The 23,534-nt window shown below is 35.3% G+C and overlaps 1 protein-coding gene across 13 annotated transcripts in view; it reads left to right on the top strand.

Moving 5' to 3' along the window:
- The window catches only part of C15H12orf50 (chromosome 15 C12orf50 homolog), a 42,136-nt gene that overhangs the window by 2,906 nt on the left and 15,696 nt on the right, over positions 1–23,534 (top strand). For 5 of the 13 annotated variants that reach the window (XM_025439066.3, XM_025439065.2, XM_025439067.3 and 2 more), the window contains 3 exons: positions 65–205; positions 4,095–4,214; positions 4,565–4,685. In XM_025439066.3, coding sequence (XP_025294851.1) covers positions 4,203–4,214; positions 4,565–4,685 — 133 coding nt within the window. In that variant the 5' untranslated portion in view covers positions 65–205; positions 4,095–4,202. Of the gene's footprint in view, positions 1–64; positions 206–544; positions 654–737; positions 919–4,094; positions 4,215–4,564; positions 4,686–23,534 lie in introns of those variants that run through there. The other 8 variants (XR_003133077.3, XM_025439061.3, XM_025439070.2 and 5 more) reach the window with 7 other exon arrangements.

Below are 23,534 nucleotides of genomic sequence, written 5' to 3'. Positions count from 1 at the left end.
TACTTCACTTTGTCTTCAACAAAGTCTCAAAATTTATAGACACTCTGGAATCTTTCTGCTATAGGAAGAAGCTATTCCTCCTTTTATGATGGATGAAAAATGAATGGAATATAGCTACAAGATGAATAAATAGTCCAGTTATTTTCGGGTACCTATTAAAATGACACAATCTGAATGATTTTTTCCCCCAATTCAATGGATAGCAGTGAGTACATATTTAAATAATTTTACTTATTATCTTGGGAGTATAAATAGTATATCTACTTATTAGAAAATTTTAGTTTTGTTTCCAAACCATGTATAGAAATGAGAGTTTAGAAAACAGTTATTAACTTGTGAAATACTTAATACTTTTAACTATGAAATTATGAACTAGCTTATGACCCAGAGTCAATCGGAACATTAAAAGATAAAAAAAAAAGAACATTAAAAGATAAAATATTTTATTTTTACTAGTCTATTTGGTTAATATACTTGAATTGAGGAAGAGAAATACTATACAGAATTTACTAGGGTAGGCTAGCCTACAGTTACGTGTGAGGTCATTTATGATGAGCAAACAATGGATTAGGTAACAATGAGGAAAATTCTGGAAGTTTGAGTTTGTGTGCTTACTAGCAACCACTTTCAACATTTCTGCAAAGCTAGAGAAGGTATCTTGTAATTTAAATTTCTTTAAGAATTATCTATTGTGTAATATACTGTCAACAGGAGGTCAGTTTTAAAGGAATACTACTGATAGCCTGAAAGACTGTGGAAAAGAAATTCTTTTTCCCCCTTACACACTGATAGTTCTTCTATTTGCATTCCTGCAATTCTTATATTAAAAAAAAAAACATTGGATTAGCAGCAAGAGAGTTGAAAATGGCAGAAGTTGGGAATGACTGCTATTTCTTTTTTAATTCCACATGCATAAAGGTAAATATTGTACAATTTATGGTACTTCACATGCTTAAGCTTTTTAGTAGAATGAAGGAAGATATGGCAATAATTTGTATTGCTGAGTCAAAATTTACTATTTTCCTGCAAAATACTTTACATATTTAGAATCTGAAGTAAAGGCTTATCATGTATTTTTGACATATTGAATCTCTGAGGAAATTAAAATTATGATTTGTTTGAAACTACATATATGTTCCAGTTAATGGATTTTTTTTATCTTTGTGTGGCACTTTTGCCTATATTATGGCTCCTTGAGTCATATTTTAATACTGAAACATATTGAAACATTATATGATACATCATATTGTTATAGTTAATGTGATTCCAATCCTGTAGATTCAAAAAGTTAAATTCAGCTCACTATCAAGGTTTGGTTTAATAAATCTAATTGATTCCCTATTTGAAATTCATTAACCTGTTACTGAATTTTCCCCTGTCAAACAGTCTAACAGCAAATATTTGATAACATGGGAAAAGGAAAAGAAATATTATAAACAAATTAGCCAAGCATGAATTCAAGTTTATAAGGTTAACTGGGGAACAAAAAAGAAAAACCTTTAAGAGAGTAGGATTAATGGATCTCAATGAAACCAAATAAATGTAGCAATTTGGAGATTCATGTTCATGCCTGAATGAAAGATACAATGTGTCTGATTTAAAGTGTTTTCTCTCTGCTAGGAAACCTGAAGGGAGTCAGCCTCTTTGACCATGAGAATTTGATCCACTTACTTACCTGTCCCTTTATGATTAAACCTAGAGATGATAAGTAATGATAGAATTTATATTCCATGTGTGCAGAGTTTTGTCTGTTTCATGGCTGTATCTCAAAAGTACCTACCACAGGCTGGTAAATTATCAATAAATAATTAAATGAATACATAATAATAGCATCTGCAATAATTTTTACAGCACATAATTTTTACAATCTCTGAGGAGGGCATCTTATCTGTGAGGATACTGAAGCACAGACAGGGTAAAGAATGAATTAACTTTATAACTATGGACAGGTAACAGAACCAAGAGTTCAAATATTGGTTTATCTAGCCCTGTCCCCTATCTTGTACTACAAGATCCACAGATCCACTTTTAAAAGGGAAAAATTGTGAAGAGAGGCATAACAGGGTGAGAAAGGTAAGAAAAAAACATGGTACATGTCAAAACAGAACTTCATGGATTATTTTTATTGTATGTCACATACCTCTCTGTCAAAAAGACAATGACCTGCAGTTTTTCCAAGTGTGGGCCTATGTGTTAAAGAGAATTTAAAAACAAGAAGTAATAGCAGCCTATTAAAATAATCCACATTTACTTTTGTTGGTAAATAAAGGTATATAAAGATGGGGCTGTGCATGTATAGATGTATTGGCACAATTGTTTATCTTTGTAGACCAAGGGCATAAAGAATACACATTTTTAAAAATTTTTTTAGAATTTTTATTTATTTTTATTTTTTAATAAATTTATTTTTTATTGGTGTTCAATTTGTCAACATACAGAATAACACCCAGTGCTCATCCCATCAAGTGCCCACCTCAGTGCCTGCCACCCAGTCACCCCCAACCCTTGCCCACCTTCCCTTCCACCACCCCTAGTTCCTTTCCCAGAGTTAGGAGGAGTCTTTCATGTTCTATCTTCCTTTCTGATATTTCCCACTCATTTTTTCTCCTTTCCCCTTTATTCCCTTTCACTATTTTTTATATTCCCCAAATGAATGAGACCATATAATGTTTGTCCTTCTCCGATTGACTTATTTCACTCAGCATAATACCCTCCAATTCCATCCACGTTGAAGCAAATGGTGGGTATTTGTCGTTTCTAATGGCTGAGGAATATTCCATTGTATACATAAACCACATCTTCTTTATCCATTCATTTGTCGATGGACACCGAGGCTTCTTCCACAGTTTGGCTATTGTGACCATTACTGCTATAAACATCGGGGTGCAGGTGTCCCAGCGTTTCATTGCATCTGTATCTTTGGGGTAAATCCCCAGCAGTGCAATTGCTGGGTCATAGGGCAGATCTATTTTTAACTCTTTGAGGAACCTCCACACAGTTTTCCAGAGTGGCTGCACCAGTTCACATTCCCACCAACAGTGTAAGAGGGTTCCCTTTTCTCCGCATCCTCTCCAACATTTTTGTTCCCTGTCTTGTTAATTTTCCCCATTCTGACTGGTGTGAGGTGGTATCTCCTTGTGGTTTTGATTTGTATTTCCCTGATGGCCAGTGATGCGGAGCATTTTCTCATGGGCTTGTTGGCCATGTCTATGTCTTCCTCTGTGAGATTTCTGTTCATGTCTTTTGCCCATTTCATGATTGGATTGTTTGTTTCTTTGGTGTTGAGTTTAAGAAGTTCTTTATAGATCTTGGAAACTAGCCCTTTATCTGATATGTCATTTGCAAATATCTTCTCCCATTCTGTAGGTTGTCTTTTAGCTTTGTTGACTGTATCCTTTGCTGTACAAAAGCTTCTTATCTTGATGAAGTCCCAATAGTTCATTTTTGCTTTTGTTTCTTTTGCCTTCATGGATGTATCTTGCAAGAAGTTACTGTGGCCGACTTCAAAAAGGATGTTGCCTGTGTTCTCCTAAGTATACACATTTAATGTAGCATAGTGAGCTAATTACTTAGAACTCCACAATAATATGAACTTTAAGCTCTGTTCACTTTCCCTATAAAAACACACTTAACAGTATCTCCATAGACTAAGAAAACATTATCTAATAAATATTAATAGAGATAATCTCTACCATTTGAGTATGACCTGCGATTCTTAAAAGAAAACAAAAAAAAAAAACTGACTTTTTCCAGAAAGAGAAATTAAATTGTTTCATCAATGGATTGTGATCAAGAGCATTCCTGTTCTCATATGTTTATTCTTAGTGAATCATACAGATTAACTGATACCAAAGAGTAGCATTTTATTGGTGGTGACTTGTGGCCATGTTGTACTATTCAATCATTAGGTTGCGTTGCCAATCTCTCACTAAAATTAAACAAATTTACTAAAATTTAGACTTATGACCTTATTTTGTAGCATTTTTTGTGATACTAAGTTGATCTAGTCATATTTTCTTTAATTAGCAACCTACTGTTGTTGAACATTAATGTTGGTATGTTCAATTTTCTATAGTGTTTTTTTTTTCTTACAGGGTTCCCAGTGCCGATTCCGACACTGTGAAGAGGCTCTTGGCAGTGACACTGTATGCTCATTATGGAGAGAGGGAAAATGTTTAGATCCACTTTGCAGATTTAGACACATGGAAATGCAGGTAGAATTACTTGCCATCATCATGTTTGTTAAAAACCTCTCCCTTAGATAATATTGAACTCTACTCTTACAACACAATAGAGGGAAAAAATGATTCTTTCTTCCACTACTTAATTTTAGGCATTTTGCATGCTACTTATAAAATTATTATAAAAAGGGAGGAGTATATTTTAGAAATACCTATTGTGTCTTTTAAATAGCAGAGTCTATAAATACTAAAACTCAGGAAACATACATGATCCTAAATCAGTAACTGAGATAGTTTTGTCACCCTGTGTCATATTATAGTTCATTGTATTTATTTTGAATATGGCATTTGATCATTACGTTTCCTCCACCTCTTTTGTCTAGCAAAACTGCAGCATTTCATGCTTCTGGGAAACTCAGCCTCTTGGTTGTGTGAAGATCAGTTGTATCTTTTATCACAGCAAACCTCGCAATATCAATGGATTATTTTTGCCACCAAGTAGCAGTGAGTATATGTTTTAAATAATGTGGACTTAACATATTATAATGTGGTTTTGGAGTAGTAGCATACAATGATACACTAAAGTATGGCAAAATGAAAATGGTATAATAGCCAATGGATGTTTTGGGATGATTCTATGAAGAATCATGAGATAAAGCTTAGAATGAGCCATCAAGTAGCTAACCAGATGAAGTGAACAAAGAGCAAGTTAAACTTTCTCTGTGCATATCTAAAGTGGACTTTATTCATCTATACATGAACCGGCGGCTACTGACCTCACTAGGTAGAAGGAAAATTATGTCTCAGCAAACCATTGTACAGCTGGAGCCAACCTTACAGGTCATGCCTCACTGTTGCTCCCTGGGAGTGTGCAGAAATCTATCTTATAGATTCGGAAAGCAAGGGCATGCCCTGAGCTGCACACTTCAGCTTCTAGAACAGCAGCTATATATGTGGTTCTTTCTAAGCTTCAGTTGTGGAGAAAATGCAATTCCATTGCTGGAAAAAAAAAAAAAAAAGAAAGAAAAGCTGTGGCACAATTCAGTCTTCCTAGATGATACTGAGATTTTACTTTGTGATGAACCTGAGCCTGAGTTCTGGGAAGGGGATACAGAGGACACCATACCCTAAAACAGTGAATGTCAAAGATCTTGCTTAAGAAGTTGGGACTGTCAGGTTTCCCTTGTGTTGTAGCTATATCACTCTTCTGTTCTGGCCCTTGTGTTTCTCACAATGGAATCATTCTAGAAATGAGCTTATCAGTCCTTTAGGATGTGAAAAATTGGCTTCAGATAATCTTTTGGCAAATGGTAAAAGATAGGTCCACTTGTTATATTCTTCTGGAAAACTCTGACCTTGTGGCATTCATCATATATACAATATCTTGATCACTGATTTTCTTCCTCACTAGACTGTAAACATGAAGATGGAGATCATAACTAGTTTCCTTACCAACACTCTCTGCAGTGTCTGGAACACAGATGCTCAGTAAATTTGGATGGCTAGATAGATGGATGGGGGGTGGATAGATAACTACTGACACTACTGGGGTCCTCCTGTAGTGAAAGTTATTGTACCTACTAATGGATCAACTTGGCTTCATTGCTTTACATAGAGTGTAATTTTATTTCACTAGAACATTGTACGAAATTCCTTATAATCCCATTAATAGTTTGCTTTTAAATGTCTATGATAAAATTAACTATCTTTCAAACTAGTTCTTTTGGGACTAGAGGAAAACAGACTGCACCTCTGCACAAGAGAAGGGTGAAATGTCTTTTTAACTGACAGTTGTTGGGCTTCCCATTGTTAGACCATCCTGGGCTAAATTTTGTAGGGATACATTTTATTACTCTAATTTTTAGACATAGAATGTGGTGGTCAAAGATTCCTTCTGGCTTTTCTGGAAGTCTTAATTTCTTCAACAGGTATCAAGACTGAGCCCAACTCTTGGAGTCAGCTTTCTTCTCTCTCAATAGGGTCAAGACTAGATCCATGCCCTGGGACCAAACCCTAGGCTTTGTCCCTCCATTGTAAGAGGGATACATGAGTTTCACAGGCTGCCAACATCCTGCTTTCTGACATCTCCTTTCCTCTATCTTATACCCCCAGCCCTGCGTCCCACACACTCTCATCATGTCCACTTACCTGATTTGAATTTGCCCGGACTAGTTTCATTCTGCCCTTTTGTTGTTGTTGTTTATGTCAGTTCTTCTGACATCTGTTTTGAACAATAAAAACACTCTTGTGTATTTCTCATTAGTTCTCACATTATTACCATACAACACTTCAGACACTTTAGATGTGGATTTTTTTTTCCCACATCAATGATTTTTTCCAAGCAATTCTCTGCAACACCAGTTGGGTGTCCTACAATTCAGTTCTAACAGTACCAGGAGTTAGCACAGATCCCATGGGTTAAAGGCTCCCAAAAGACTCTCCTCACCACTGCTTCAGATGTCAATCCAAAGTAGTAGGTCCCAGGCTACTCAAACTTCTAACTTGGCTACAAATCAGAGGTTCTCATGAGCTTTCTCCTTGGATTCTATCATTTGCTAGAATGGCTCACAGAACTTAGGGAAATAGTAACTTACATTTACCAGTTTATTATATAATATAGGATATCATAAAGGATACAGATGAACAGCCAGATGAAGAGGTACATAAAGCAAGGTCTGTAAGGATCCAGAGCACAGGAGCTTGTGGAGTTGGGGTATGCTGTCCTCCCAGTATGTGGATGTGTTCGCCAATTTGGAAGCTTTTCTAATCCTGTACTTTTGGAATTTTTATGGAAGCTTCATCATGTAGACATGATTGATTATTAGCTCAATATCCAGCCCCTCTCCCCTTCCTGGAGCATAGGGAGGAAGGTGCTTAAAGTTCCAAGCTTCTAACCATGGTTTGATCTTTCTGGTTCTATCAGGAACCCACCTAAAGTCACCTCATTAGAACAAAAGACACTCTGATCACCCAGGAAATTCTGAGATTTGAGTTCTAGGTCAGAAACCAGAATCAAAAACCAAATATTGGAATGAAAGGTGCCCCCAGCACTCTTATTATTTAGGAAATTACAAGGCTTGTAGGAGCAGTGTGTCAGGAATTAGGGGCAGAGACCAACATATATAGTGTCTATTATTTCACAGCAGGGAATACCAGAAACCCCATTTCTCAAGTGACTCACTCCTACCTTTATTTTTATTTTTTTGTTTATGATAGTCACACACACAGAGAGAGAGAGAGAGAGAGAGAGGCAGAGACATAGGCAGAGGGAGAAGCAGGCTCCATGCACCAGGAGCCCGACGTGGGATTCGATCCCGGGTCCCCAGGATCACGCCCTGGGCCAAAGGCAGGCGCCAAACCGCTGCGCCACCCAGGGATCCCTCACTCCTTCCTTTATTTGGCTCCTTTCATCCACCTTTCCCCAACCTTCCATTGTTAGCAGGATTCTTTCTCACCTTCCTCTCTGAACTTTCCCTTCATTTTCACAGATGTAAACATAATTCCTTCTATGGACCCTGCTTCTCCTGCAGCACTCTCTGAATGGTTGCTGTTTTTTTCTCCCAGTTCTCAAATAGCATTTGACCTGGAGGTGAGGTAGAAGGTCCCCTTGGTCCTCTGCCAATTTCAAATTGTTCTCTGTCTCTGCTCCCTAAAACCATCCAGCTTGTATCTCATGCCAACAGGTTATATCATTATTACCTCAGTGTTGCTGGGTTTTCTGTTTTCTGGGGGTTTTTTTTGTTTTTTTTTTTTTGTTTTGTTTTATTTTGTTTTGTTTTGTTTTTTTGCCTCTCTTTACATCCACCCAGGTCCCTCTGGTTTTTCAAAAGTCTGCACTCCTGACTGCTTGTCCCTCTAACAGTACCCCTGTGTCAATTCTTGCTGATTTCAGTATATAAATATATGATGCCCGTCACCCTAGCCTCTCAGTTCCTTGAATTTACTTCCTCCACTGATCTTATCATCTCCATCTCAGTCACTCTTTCTTCGTTGTATCCAAGTGCTAATTTTCACCCCCATCCCCACCCCATGATCTCAGTTACATGCATTTCACCCTATGACCTATTTTTCTATTTCAGTCCTTCTAGAGTTCTGGTGTAAACAATACTTCAAATCCACTGGGATCCCCAATTCATTGATTGTGCCATCATTTCACAATCCTTCACCCCCTGGATATCATCCCCTAGTAATCTGCCCCTGTGTACCTTCACTGTACTTGCTTAGCAACCATAACACTGGTCAAACACAACTTGCCACCTACTCAGTGACCGAATGCATTACAGCTTTGAGAAAACATATAAGTGTGCTTATTGGGTTAAGTTCATGAGCACAAACCTCAAATGAGACCTTAATTCTGACTACCAATGACACTATGCATTATTCCCCCAGTTCTTCTATACTCTCCTAGACTATCATTTCATACCTTCCCCTTCTTGTAAAACTCCTACCTCTCCCACCTCAGGTGATGACCTTCAGTCTGACTGAACTGAGACACTGTAACAAGGAGAACCTCTACAGATTTCCATCACTATACTCACCTATTAGAATGTGTACTTGCCTCTTCCGTACTCTTACCAAAGATGAGCCCCTATCTAAAGCCCATCTTTTGATTTCTTTTTTTTTATTAAGTAGATGTTACCACTCTAGTCTACTCAAGAATACCAATTCAACAGTTCTTTCCTCTGTCTTTGACATATTTTTTTCATGTTTATTGGATCATTCCTATCAGCATGAAAGCATGTATTTATTTCTCTTAACTATTAAAAAAGTTCTCCATTTTCTCACAAGTTACTACCCTATATTTTTCTTTCCTTTTGTAGCAGTTCTCCTCAAAATGGTTATCTATTCATGCTATTATTAGATCCTCCTCTCCTGTTCTCTCTTGATCCTGTGTAAATCAGACCTTTCAGCCCTTCTCCAGTGATATACAAAATGTTAAATCTAGTGGTCCCTTCTCAGTCTTACATAACTTGAACTATTAGCAACACTTGACACATTTGATTACCCCTTTTTCATTGATATAATTCGTATCTAAGTTCTAGGACATCATACCCCCCCCCTTTTTTAATCCTACATACCTAGTACTCTATTTTCACTCTCCCTTGTTGATTTTTCCTCAACTATTTACATGTGGAATGTTCTAGGAGTTAGTTTTTGGTTCCCTTTTCTTCTCTGTCTACTCCTTTGGCAATCTCATCTCTCATATCCAATCCATACAGAAATCCTGTTAACTCTACTGTCTTATTATACCCAGAATCTGCATTCTCTCATCTCAGCTACTCCAACCCTGGGCCATGCCACTACCATCATCTTGTTCCTGGATATAGCAACAGCCTCTTAACTCTTCAACTCTTGTCCCTCTATGTCTGCTCAAAGCACAAGTCAGCAGATTGATACTCTTATATACAAATCAAATATCATACCTCCAAAGGCTTTTCATTTCATTCAGAATAAAATCAGAGTCCTAAAAAAGGCTTAAATAACTCTACTTAATCTGGTACCCTGTTAACTCTCTGAATTTATCATCCGTAACTCTTGTTATGGATGCTTCTCTGCCTACTCTGTTCCAACTACCCTAGTTCCCTTGCTTTTCCCAGCCTTAGGGGCCTTGCATGAAATGCTCTCCTGTCATTACCTTCATGGTTAGCTCCTTTATCTCTTCAAGGCCTTACACAAATATCACCTTTTTCATGACATCTAACTTGAACACACTACTCACTTCCTCCCTATACATTTCCAATCTTCCTGGCTTTGCTCTAATTTCTTTTTGCCATATTTTTCTTTTATTTTTTTCAGATACAATATATCTTACTTGTTTACTACATCTATTGTTTCTTGCCTGACTCTCCCCTATAGAATGAAAGTTCCTATGAGAAGGAATCTTTATTTTGTTCACTGATGAATCCCAAGCACCTAAAGGAAGAACATAATATTACTTTTCACATAGTGGCCAGTTTTATCCTTGGAAGTCCAGAGCAGTATGGATTTGTGTTAAGCAGGTGTGCTCTAGGAAAAAGGATTCAGTTTCCAGACAGGGAATTAACAAGCTCATTTGGATTATGCATTGAACTACCACATCATCTGTGTTAGTTTTGAAAATATCTCAATACCTCAGAATGTATAATTTGATTTTCTGTAGACCTAATGTTTTCTACAGTATTTCCAGGAACATCTATCTACCAACGTTCACATTAACCCAAACTAGGACCATTAACTAGTCACCTTAGACAAAGATTACATTATCAGTTTGTACTTTTATTAAAATCAACCCTTTTATGTTTCAGTAAATGCATGTGATTGATATATTCAAGGTGGGATTATGACAATTGTTTGAGAGCAAAATATAAGTATCAATTCACACATATTACTGTGGACCTCATGTATAATTTTGTCCCTTAGGTTAAAATAAGATAAAATTTAGACATTTAAATGTGCAACTTGTAAGAATTTCTAGGACTTCTGCTTAAGAAATGGAGACTCATCATGAGTTGGAGCCACAGCAATGCTATCTAAGTCACCAGCTGTGCTCTTCCAGAATGAAGTGCTTTGCCAAAAGCAATTTTTCAATAGTGGATTTGCCATTGTGTGTTATCTTTAAGCACTAAGTGCAATTATCAAGAGTTCTACATTTTTGTCTGAGAATATAAAACTGCCATTTAGTCTTTTTGCAATTTAAACTTTAACCTGCTAGCAATTAAAAGAAGTCTTGGACTCTTTAAAGAGACTTCACTTAAATGTTGCTAAACCGGGCGTTTAAAAAAGACATGTAATCCATCTGGTTACCATCCCCAAGTTTAAAAGTAAATAGCTACTAAATCAAAAGATCATGCTAAGAAAACATAATTCAGTTGATATTTGCTTTAATTATAAGCATTTTCTAGGCATTTCTGAGTACATTTCATATTTTCTTCACAAGCATGGTAGGTTATGTGATCTTTCTTCCATGGTATATGTCAGAGGTTAGTGTATTCAAACTCTTCCTCCTAAGAAACTTCCTAAGTTTCGTTAAGAACAGTTGTTCAAAACACTGTAGCTCACACACTGAAGCAATTGCTCACCTCCTTGACTAATTGCCATGTTATTCTATTATAAATGAATGAATGGAATAATTTCTTATTTATTCTAAGTTAGTGTCTTTGAGGTGCCTTGGGCGGCTGCCTATCTGGCCAGTTGAAATGAACTTTAGATCAGCTCACTTTGGAAGGTCTAGCCTAAATTAATATGTGTACATGACCTTTTAATTCTAAGTCTTGGCAAACCATTGCTTAATAAATGATTCTTAAGGAGCGCCTGGAGCTTGGGTGGCTCAGTGGTTGAGCACCTGCCTTCAGCCCAGGGTGTGATCCCGGAGTCCTAGGATACAGTCCCACATCAGGCTCTCTGCATGGAGCCTGCTTCTCCCTTCTCCCTCTGCCTGTGTCTCTGCCCCACCCCCTGTGTTTCTCATGAATAAATTTTAAAAAATCTTTAAAAAAATAAATAAATGGTTCTTAAGTAATTTAGTACATACTATAACTTGAATATTTGAGTTGGTAAAATAGAGTAATTTTGTGGGGGAGGACAATTGTTAATGGTTATAAGAGGATACAAACCTGGTCCACTCAATTTTTTCCTTTTTGGGGGAGAGGGCGATGGGTAGAGAATGTCATAATCCACACAGTGGAGATGCCTGGAACAATTTATGTTTGGATGGGTAACTCCTCATCCTGACTGGACACTGTTCACATCTTTGGTCCAAAGTGCTTCTAAAAGTACAACAAAATAAAGGCATGTACTCAAATATTAGTTCTCTAGGCCTAACATTTGTTAGTTATATTTGGGTCTGAGACCTATAGGACTGGATAAACTAAAATTTTATGATTTAAAAAAAATGAAGTAGGGTTATGAGAAACAAGAAAATCTTATTCAGTATTTTCAAATAATTTCTTATATTAAGTATTTTCTTGTGGCAGCACTGTGTTGGGGCACTTTGTATGCCTCATCACAAAACTGCTAAATAATTACTATTAGCGTCCCCATTACAGATGGGAGACTAAGGCCTGGAGAAGCTAAATATCTGAGGCAGGCTACTTGAATTCAAACACAATCTTGTCTGACTTGAAGACTCTCTCACAGAAACAAAACAACAATGAAAACCAGAGAGCATTTCAAGAATACTCCAGTTCCTTTGGCCATTTGAATGGAGTCACCTATAAGACCTCCTCATCTGGCTTCTTCCTTTGAGAGGCTAATTCTATTTTACTCTATGTTGCAGCATTCTTTTTGAAGCTATTAAAATCCCTTGCATTTAATAGAAAACTCTTTTCCCTCCCTTTATGTTATAATAAACAGTGGACTCCTAGTTAGGTGTATTTTCAATGAATAAGGTTTCCTTTCTCTTAGTTTATTTTCTCCATTTATTTGTGGCCACAGATTAGTGGAACTTGTTCCTTTTAATCATCTGAAGCCCAGAAGCTCAGGTACCCCGCCTGGTGTTCACCTATCCAGAGGTCTTCACCTGTGACTCTCAAATAGAATTACTGCAGGGGGTTAAAAAAAAAAAAAAAAAGATAACAAAAAGAACCAAAGAGGTTCCCAGTCACCACCCAGACCACCAGTTAATCTGATGAGTGCTGAGCCCAGCCTCCAGTCTACTTTTTTTTTTACTGCAACATTTTATTTCAAAAATTTTTGACAGAAAAGTTGCCAGAATAGGTCAATGAACACCCATCCATGTGCTCTTAACCAGATGCATTTTTTCTTCATTTTTAAACATTTTTCAACATTTTTGAAATGTCTGGGCATGACACGGCAGTCTATCATATGTACCAAACAAGACTCTCCTAGTTGAAAAGCACTGATGTCCTGTTAACTCTTAAGAAACTTACTCTCTTCTCTGTTCCCGCTTCACCAAAAACAGAAAACAAAAACCAGCATTTGCTAATTTCTAGAGGAAGTACTCCTATTATGAATGATATCAAGCTACCAATGTAACATGAATTAGTTTGCAAAATAACAATTGGTTGTCATTTGCTGACCTGAGTCCACTTCCGCACACCACTGATTTTAAGAAGACAAACCCACCTCAATTGGATTTAAGGGAAAACGGGAAGTTATTGGCTCCTGTAACAGAAGAGATTAAGCACAGAGCTGACCTCAGACCCAGCTGTATCCAAGGCTTCCTTTTCCAACTCTTAGCTCTGTGCCTCTTGTTATTCATATACTGGGGTGGCCCCAGAAGCTCAGACGTAGATCCTGGAGGCAGAATAAGCAAAGATGGAGAACTCTGAATCAGACTGGGTCAAAAATCTCAATTTTACTTCCTAATAACCATGGGCAACTTAATATCTCTGTGTCCAGTTTCTTCACCTGTATACTAGAGATAGTAACAATACCTATGCCATGGGGTTGTTTTGGATATTTAATGAATTAATATCTAATAGTTTAGAAGAATACCTGGCAAAGAGGAAGCTCTCAGAATTCTTATCGTTATCATCATCATTTTAAATTAACTTCCAAAGAAATGAATATTTTTCAAGGTAAACCCTTAATATTGAACCTCATCGATTGATGTGGGAAACATGTTCATTCCTAGTAATGGCTCAGGTCAAGGGAATGGCTAATCCATGGGTCTAGGGTGTCATCATCACTCAAATGGATTGAAGATGTGGAAAAATTTCCTGAAGGAAAACTAATGTTCTTTACCTAAAATGAGCGAAGGAATGACTATGGGGCAAACAAAAACATTGATGTTATTACATAATATAAAAAAAATATTTTTCCAAAGAGTTAGACGAAATATATTTAATCACACCAAAATTAATCTTAATGACATGAAATTACGCTTTGGGTAGAAAAATCAAGGTGACCAAAATGATCTATTTGTGTAAATTCATAGAAAGTACATTTAGTACTTCCTTGAAATGCAAGAAAAGTTACAAAAGAAAAGTTAAAACAGCAAAAGTATAATAATATGTATCAAAACTCTTAGTACACCATTGTTTTAACCATTATAGAGAGGGTAAATTTAGCTGTCTAACTGAAGTTTTTTTTGCATTACTTGGTAACCAAATAATTAACTTGAATTATCTATTCCATATTTTAATTGGGTAGTTTCTGGTCACTAAATATGCTGTTTTTCTACTCTGTAACTTTCTCCTTCTGATGTATATTTTAATATCTTGATTGGAAAGGCATAATGGACATTGGTCTTTATTTTTGATGAACTCTTTCTTAAAACATTTTTTTATTAAACTCATCATAAGTTTAAATAGCTGCAAAAGTTCCAACATTTTATCCATACTGACATTTAACAATTAAAATTTAATTACTCTTTTAAAACAGCAGATGACATTTGAAGTGCCATATGATTTGATACTCATCAAAATATAACAATAATCTCAATAAAAATTCAAATAGGTCTTAAAATTTATGTAGAAATGCAAAGAGCCAAGAACAGTCAGGACTGCTTGAAGAACAAGAAAACGACAGCACCTGTTCACCCAGCTATCAAGGCCTATGGAGTGATAGAGATTAGAACAGAGTCATTTTCACCAAGGGCTAACCAAATTGACAAATGGAGTAGAATGAAAGCTGGAGATCCCTGCAGAGATGGACACTTGATTTGTAACAAGTAGCATGGCCAATCAATGGATAAAGGACGATCTTTTCAGTTAATGAGAGAAAAGTGAACTCCTCTGACACCAGACATAAAAATAAATTCTAGGTAAATTATAAACCAAACCGTGGGACACGTGGGTGGCTCAGTGGATGAGCACCTGTCTTCGGCCCAGGGCGTGATCCTGGAGTTCTGGAATCGAGTCCCACATCGGGCCCCCTGCATGGAGCCTGCTTCTCCCTCTGCCTATGTCTCTGCCTCTCTCTCTCTCTCTCTCTCTCTCTGTCTGTCTCTCATGAATAAATAAATAAAATCTTACAAAAACCAAAACATAAAAGGTCAAATTTTAAAGATTTCAGAAGGTAATAAGCACACAAAAAAGTATTAACTATTAAAGAAATGATGAATAAATTTGGATACATTAAAATAAAATTTGTACCTGACAAAATCACCATTGAAGAATGAAAAGATAAGCCATAGAATGGGAGAAAATATTTGCAATATATGTTGTTATATGATCTCAATATTTGAAGAAAAATCAAAAGACAGAGATCCTGATCGAACAGGTTTCTCTGTAAAGGTATTATTGACATTCAGGGCTGCATAGTTCTCTGTTGTGGTGGTGGTGGTGAGGTGTTGTTGAGAGTGGGGGTGGGGACTATCTTATGCATTATAGGATATTTAGCAGCATTTTTGGCTCTTACCCTTGAGATGCCAATAGCATCTTCCTAGTTGTGACAACAAAGATACATCTAGCCATTGCCAAATGTTCCATAAGGGAAGGAGTAAAATCATCTCTGGTTGAGAACCACTGTGCTAAAACAATTAGCCAAAAGCATAAACAAGATTTTGAAAAATAGGAAATCCAGATGTCAACCAACAAATGAAAATGTGTTCAATTTATTAGTAATCAAGGAAATGCAAAAGGAAATCACTTTGAGATATAAAGACATACCCATCATTTTGGCAACAATTTTAATACCTACCCACTGTTAGTAAAACAAAGGGCATTGGGAATTCTTGGGCACTGTAGTTAGTTTAAACTGACACAAGCACCTTGGAAAATAGTCTAGAATGATCTCATCAAGAAAGAGTTATACATAATTTAGGCCAAACAACTCCATTTTTGAAGCATATATCCTAGAAAAATTCATTCTCATGTGCAACTGGATACATGTAAAAGGATGTTCATGGCAGCATTGTTTGGTAATGTCCAAAGGCTAGAAATTACCTAAATGTTCAATAATAGGGTGATATATAAATAAATTGTGGGACATCCATTCAATGGATATTATACAGTAATGAGAATGAATGAATAAAAGAAATATGCAAGCAAGGATGCATCTCACAGTTACAAGTTGAGTGATGAAAGACAGAAAAAAGGATACATACTCTTGATTCTATTTATAAATGTTCAAAAATAAGCAAAGTTAAGCTTTATTTTTAGAGATGCATACATAGAAATGAAACTATAAGGAAAACTACAAGGTGATTATTTTTTGTGGTAATAGAGAAGGAAAGTGATATAAAGTACAGAGGACAGAGAGGGACTGTTATTTCTCGACTCAAGTGTTAGCTTTGTGTTTATTACATACATATTTCATGATTTGTGCACTTTTCTGCATATGTTATATTTGACAGTTCTCAAAATGTAATAAATACTTTAAACATTTCTTTAAAAATTAAAAGAAATCTTCCCTTTTCCTAAAATTACTACTTTCATTTTCTTCCTTCACATTTTTAAAAAGATTTTTATCCACTCATTTAAGAGAGAGAGAGAGACAGAGAGAGTCATGTGAGTGGTGGGGGGGGTGGCGGCACAGGGAGAAGGAAAAGCAGACTCCCCACTGATTGGGAAGCCTGACATGGGGCCTGATCCCAGGACCCAGAGATTATGACCTGAGCCAAAGTCAGATGCTTAACCAAGTGAGCCACCCAGGCACCCCTTTTCCTTCACATTTTTATCCTAACCTAATATTTTTATGCTTGAGTTTATTGATCATCTGTCCAATTTAAGTATAATAAAATGTATGTGTAAGTCAAAATCTAAATTTTTGGGTTTTTTTCTATGACAGTAAGTCTCCACACTATGGAATCTCATAGTCATTAACAAGTTTTTATAACATTTCTTTAGGGTTGTTATTATTAGAATTATTATAAATACATAATTTATTAAAACAACATAATTACATTGCACACTTTGATAATTACTGAACATAAAAGTAGACTTTTATTGGAAAAGTATCTATTAATGAGCTAATGATCAAAATTATTCTCATGTTTATGAAATAGAAAGGCATATAGCTAAAAGCTAATACCCAGAACTAGCATATTATTCTAATTTGGCTGAGATAATTAGGAAATAGCTAATTTTTTATAAGCTGAAATAAAGTGAGGACTGATTTTAATAAACATTTCATAATATTATTTGATAAAATAAGTTTTAACTGCCTGGTGGAATAACACTCATTTGGAAGAAAATAATTTCAACATATTTTTATCCATGGGTTTTATCTAAGATATTATGAGGATTTGGGAATCCTGTAAATAATTACACTTGAATTTAAAAAAATTGATCGCAGGGTAACTTCCGAAAATGTATTATAAGGAGTTCCATGGATCTACTTGCCAGTGAGGCAATAGTTGCTGAAAATTATATATTAAACAAAAAGTGTCAGGAAATTATCCTAAGGGCATACAGCAAGTATTTATTTGAGAAAATCTATTGGGGCACCTGGGTGGCTCAGTCAGTTAAGCATCCAACAGAGTAGACAGCTTAACAAAGAAACCAGGGAAAGACACAGAGTTCTGACAAAACCATTGTCATCCCGGGATGATTGTGGATATATCAAAGCTGCATCCTCTGAGGAATGATACCAAGGGCTGTATACTGGGGTAGAAAACAGGTTTTGTTAAAATAGTTCAACCAAGTCATTAAAATATTAAATATCAACAATAATAAACTGAGGGTAAGAAATCAAGATCCAGAGTTGCTACAATACATTATCCAAACTCTCCAGTTTTAAAATACTGAGTAAGAGGGCAGCCCCGGTGGCTCAGCAGTTCAGCGCCACCTTTAGCCCAGGGCGTGATCCTGGAGACCGAGGATCGAGTCCCACGTCGGGCTCCCTGCATGGAGCCTGCTTCTCCCTCTGCCTGTGTCTCTGCCTCTCTCTCTCTCTCTCTCTCTGTCCCTCATGAGTAAATAAAAGCTTTAAAAAAAAAAAAAAAGACTGGATAAGAATTGATGAAACACACAGAGAAGCAAAAAAGTGTAACTCACACACAAGAAAATGATGTAGGCAACAAAATGCTTTGAGAAGGTCCAGATGTTAGAATTAGCAGACATAATTTAAACAGTTATAATATATTCAAAGACCTACAGAAAACCATGCTTAAAGATAGTAAGGTAGGTATAATGACAATGTCTCAATAAACAGAGAATATCAATAAAAAGATACAAACTATGAAAAGAAATGAAATAGAAAATCTAGAACTGAATGATATAATAATTGAAATAAATATCAGGAGCTCAACAGATTTGAGCTGATGGAAGAAAGAATCAGCAAACTTAAAGATAGATCAATAGAGATTATACAGTCTGAAAAAGAGAGAAAACAGAAATAATGGTTGAAAATCCCCAAATTTGATGAGAAATATTAACTACATATTCTAGAAGCTCAACAAATTCTTTTTTTTAAAAAGATTTTATTTATTTATTCATGAGAGGCATAGAGAGAGAGAGGCAGAGACACAGGCAGAGAGAGAAGCAGGCTCCATGCAGGGAGCCCGATGTGGGTCTCAATCCTGTGACTCCAGAATCATGCCCTGGGCTGAAGGCAGGTACTCAACTGCTGAGCCACACAGGCATCCCATCTCAACAAATTCTAAGTAGAATAAGCCAAGCCCAAGGATATCTGAATTAAGACACATCATAGTTAAAGGGTTAAATACCAAAAACAAAAGCAAATTTTGGAGAATAACAAAATAAACACAACTTGTCACATATAAAAGAACCCAGTAAGATTAACAGCTGAGGTCTCAGACACACTGTAATCCAGAAGGCACTAGGAGGACATATTCGATGTACTGAAAGAAAAAAATACATACATTTGTATATGTATATAATTGTATTTTTTAGCCTATAACATTTTGAATTGTAATATATTTGGCAATAAGAGCATAAAGGAGGCAAGTGGGAGCAAACCTATATTATGGTAAGAAAATGATAGCAGGTGGTGACTCAAATCCATAGGAATAAATGAATAGAATCAGTAATGATAAATAAGAAGGTTACAATAACAAACCCTATAGATTCATATTTTTTCTTCCTTTTCCTCTCAACCACTTTAAAAGATACAAAACTAAGCAAAGTACTAATTATGACAATGTATTTTTTTGGTTTGTAACATATAGATGTAATATAACAATAGCACAAATTGGGAGGGGGGCAGAAGAAGGAATAGAACTATATGGGAGTAACATTATCTCTAGCTGGAATTAAATAGTATAAATCTGAAATATCTTCTGATAAGTTAGGAACTATGTAGTAAGCCCTAGAGCAACTCTCAAGAAGATACTTTTAAAAATATGGAAAAATCATGAAAATAATTAAAATGTTATACTAAAAATATTTACTCACTGCAAAAGAAAGCAGTAGAGGAATAGAGGAACAAAAAAGAAAACAGGAAGTAAAATGACAGATAAAAATCCAACTTTATCAATAATAACATTGAATATGATTAGGTTACAATAGAGTAAAAAGGCAAATACTGCCAGATTAAAAATAAAGATTCAACTATATGTTATCTACAGGAGACACACTTTAGATTCAAATATATAAATAAATTGAAAGTAAAAGCATGAAAAAGGATATACTATGTAAACAATTATAAACAACATGGAAATAGAAGACTTGAACAACTATAAAAAAACATGACCAAACAGATATCTATAGAATATTGCTTGCAACAATAGTAAAATACACATATTTCTTTTTTTTAATACACATATTTCTTAAGTGCAAATGGCATAGTCTCCAGGATAGACTATATATATTAGGCTGTAAGGCAAGCTTTAATAAATCTGGAATTAGAGGAAACATACAATGTATGTTCTCCAAACATAATAGAATTAGAAATAAATAAGAAAAAAATAATAGTAAATTCACAAATATGTAGAAATTAAATAACACACCTATAAACAACCGAGACATTGCAAGAGTAATTATAAGAGCATTACAAGGAAAATTACCCAATGCTTTGAGATGAATGAAAATGAAGAAACAGCCTACTAAAACTCATGGGATGCAAGTAAAGCAGTACTTAGAAGAAATTATATAGTTGTAATGCCTATATTTAAAAATATGGTCTTGAATTAATAACCTAATTTTATACTTTAAGACACTGGAGGGCAGCCTGGGTGGCTCAGCGTTTAGCACCACCTTCAGCCCAGGGCCTGATCCTGGAGACCTGGGATCGAGTCCCACGTCAGGCTCCCTGCATGGAGCCTGCTTCTCCCTCTGCCTGTGTCTCTACCTCTCTCTCTCTCTCTCTCTCTCATGAATAAATAAATAAAATCTTAAAAAAAAAAAAACACTGGAAAAAGAATAAAGTACCTAAAACAAACAGAAGGAAAAAAATAGTAAAGATTAAGGCAGGAATAATGAAACAGAGAGTAGAAACTTGATCAAGGAAGTCAGTGGAAGCAGTGATAAAACCCAGGAAATTGAAAATCTTTAGTTAGACTAATCAAGAAAAAGAGATAAGACTGAAATTACTAAAGTCAAGAATGAAAGAGGGGAGATATACTGCCAACCTTTCAGAAAGGAAAAAGACTAAGGGAATACTATGAACAGATATATTCAAATAAATTAAATAACTTAGATGAAATGGACAACTTTCTAGGAAGATATAAATCACCAAAATGGACTTCAGAAAATAAAAATAGGAAATATGAATAGACCTATAACAAGGAGGTAGAATAAGCACTTAAAAATCTTCCTACAAATAAAAACTCAGGTTCATATGGCTTTATATTGAATTATACCAAACATTTAAAGAAGAGTTAATACCAGTTCTTCACAAACTCTTCCAAAAATATAGAAAATGGGGAACTATTTTCCAACTTATTTTACGAGGCAAGTATTTACCTTGATTCTAAAACCAGACTAAAACATCACAAGAAAACTACTGACTGTTACTCCTAGTGAACATGACATGAAAATACTTAATAAAATTATAGAAAATGAAATCCAACATTATAGTCGATGACCCAGTGGGATTTATCCCAGAAATTCAAGGTTGGTTTAATTAAAAAAATGATTTAATGTATTTATTCATGAGAACGCAGAGAGAGGCAGAGACATAGGCAGATGGAGAAGCAGGTTCCCTGTGGGGAGCCTCATGAGGGATTTGATCCCAGGATCCCAGGATCACGAACTGAGTCAAAGGCAGACACTAAACCCCACTGAGCCATCCAGGTGTCCTGGTTAGTTTAAAAATCAGTTAATGTGATACACCAAATCAATAGAATAGAGAGGAAAAAAACATCACCTAATAAGTGAAGAAAAAGTATTTAACAAAACTCAACACTTTTTTTGTGATTAAAAAATAAATAAATAAAACACTAAACAAACTAGTAGAAGGAAACTTCCTCAACCTACTGAGGATACATGAAAAATCCACAGGTAACATCATACTTATGGTGAAAGACCAAAAGGTTTTCCTTAAGATCAGAAACAATCATGTTCATTCTTGGTATTTACATTCAAGCTAAAGATGTTCATTCTTTCCACTTATATTCAAGTCAGAGAAATTGGGCAATTAAACCAAATAAAAGGCAATTAGATTGGGGGGCAGGGAGAAATGAAATTATCTCTATACAAATGGCATAATCTTTTATTTAAAAAATTCTAGAAATCATTAAAAAACTATTGGAATTAATAATTCAGCAAAGTTGCAGGGTAAAAGTTAATATATGGTAATTGGTTATCTTTCTATATACTAGCAAGAAACAAACTAAAGATGAAAGGAAAAAACAATAACACTTACAATAGCATCAAAAAGAATAAAATATTTAAGGATTAATTTAGCACAAAAAGTGTAAAAATTATACTCAAACTACAGAATATTGTTGAAAGAAATCAAAGAAACTTAAAAATAGAAAGAATAGTTCATGTTCATAGATTAAGTTTATTGATATAGTGATCATAGTAATACTCCCCAAACTGATCTATAGATTCAATATCATCCTTTTTAAAATTCCAACTGACTTACTTGAATAAATTGACAATCTGATTCTAAAATATATATAGAAATTCAAAGGACCCAAAATAGTAAAAATAATCTTGAAAATGAAAAACAAAGCTATAAATTCACACTAATTTCAAAATCTAGAATTTATTATAAAGCTACAGTAATCAAGATCACCTGATACTGGCATAAAAATAGATATGTAGATCAATGGGATAGAATTGAGAGCCCAGAATCAAACCTTTACATCAATCAACTTAGGGTCCATTGATTTTTGACAAGGATTCATAGATCATTCAATGAGGAAAAGGATAGTATTTTCAACAAATGATGGTGGGGCAACTAGATAGCTATATAAAGTTATTTTGTACTTCTTCCTTATGCTTTACACAAACAAATTAACTCAAAATAGGTGAAAATCTAAGGAGTTAGTTATAAAACTCTTATAAGAAATCTTAGGTTAAAGGCAAAGCCTTCTTAGAGGTACCAGAAGAACAAACAACCACAATAGAAATGGATTAGATTTTTATCAAACTTAGAAACATCTGTGTTTCAGAGAACACCATGAAGAAAGTGATAAGACAACTCATAGAATGGGAGAAAATAGGGCTTGTATCCAGAATATATAAAGAGTTCTTTTATAACTCAATTATATAAAAGACAATCCTATGGAAAAAAATGGGAAAAGAATCTGAAGACAGTTTTCAGATTTACAAATGGCCAATAAACTCATGAAAAGAGGGACGCCCGGATGGCTCAGTGGTTGAGCATCTGCTTTGGGCTTGGGTCATGATCCTGGAAACCCGGGATCGAGTCCCACATCAGGCTTCCTGCATGGGGCTTGCTTCTCCCTCAGCCTGTGTCTCTGCCTCTCTCTGTGTGTCTCTCATGAATAAATAAATAAAATATTAAAAATAAAAATAAAATAAACTCATGAAAAGATGCTCATCATGCATCATTAAGAGACTCTCATGAATAAATAAATAAAATAATAAAAAATTAAACTCATGAAAAGATGCTCATCATGCATCATTAACCATGAAAGTAAATCAAAACCACAATGAATAACCATTTCACATTCACTAGGATGATTTAATCAAAAAGATAATACAAAGTATTAACAAGGACGTGGATAATTTGAAATCTTCATAATTTGCAGGCAGGCATGAAAAATGGTACAATTGCTTTGGAAAACATCCTGGCAGTTCCTCAAAATGTTAAACACAGCATGTTTCCCAGCTTTTTCACTTCCAGGTATACACCCAAGAAATGTGAAAACACATGCCCACATGATAACTTGTATGCAATGTTTATACCTACATTATAACAGCCAAAAAAGTGGAAATTACCCAAGTGTCCATCCTCTGATGAATGGGTAAATTTTGGTATATCTGTATAATGGATTATTATTTGGATAAAAAAAGGAAAATAGTATCATTACAGGCATGGCTAACCCTTGAAAAACCTATGATAAGTGGAAAACATCATGTACAAAACACCACA

The sequence above is a fragment of the Canis lupus genome, chromosome 15 (assembly GCF_003254725.2).
Source record: "Canis lupus dingo isolate Sandy chromosome 15, ASM325472v2, whole genome shotgun sequence".
NCBI classification, from domain to species: domain Eukaryota; kingdom Metazoa; phylum Chordata; class Mammalia; order Carnivora; family Canidae; genus Canis; species Canis lupus.
The sequence above is the reverse complement of the archived record's forward strand: the minus strand, read 5'-3'. Positions and strand labels throughout refer to the sequence as shown.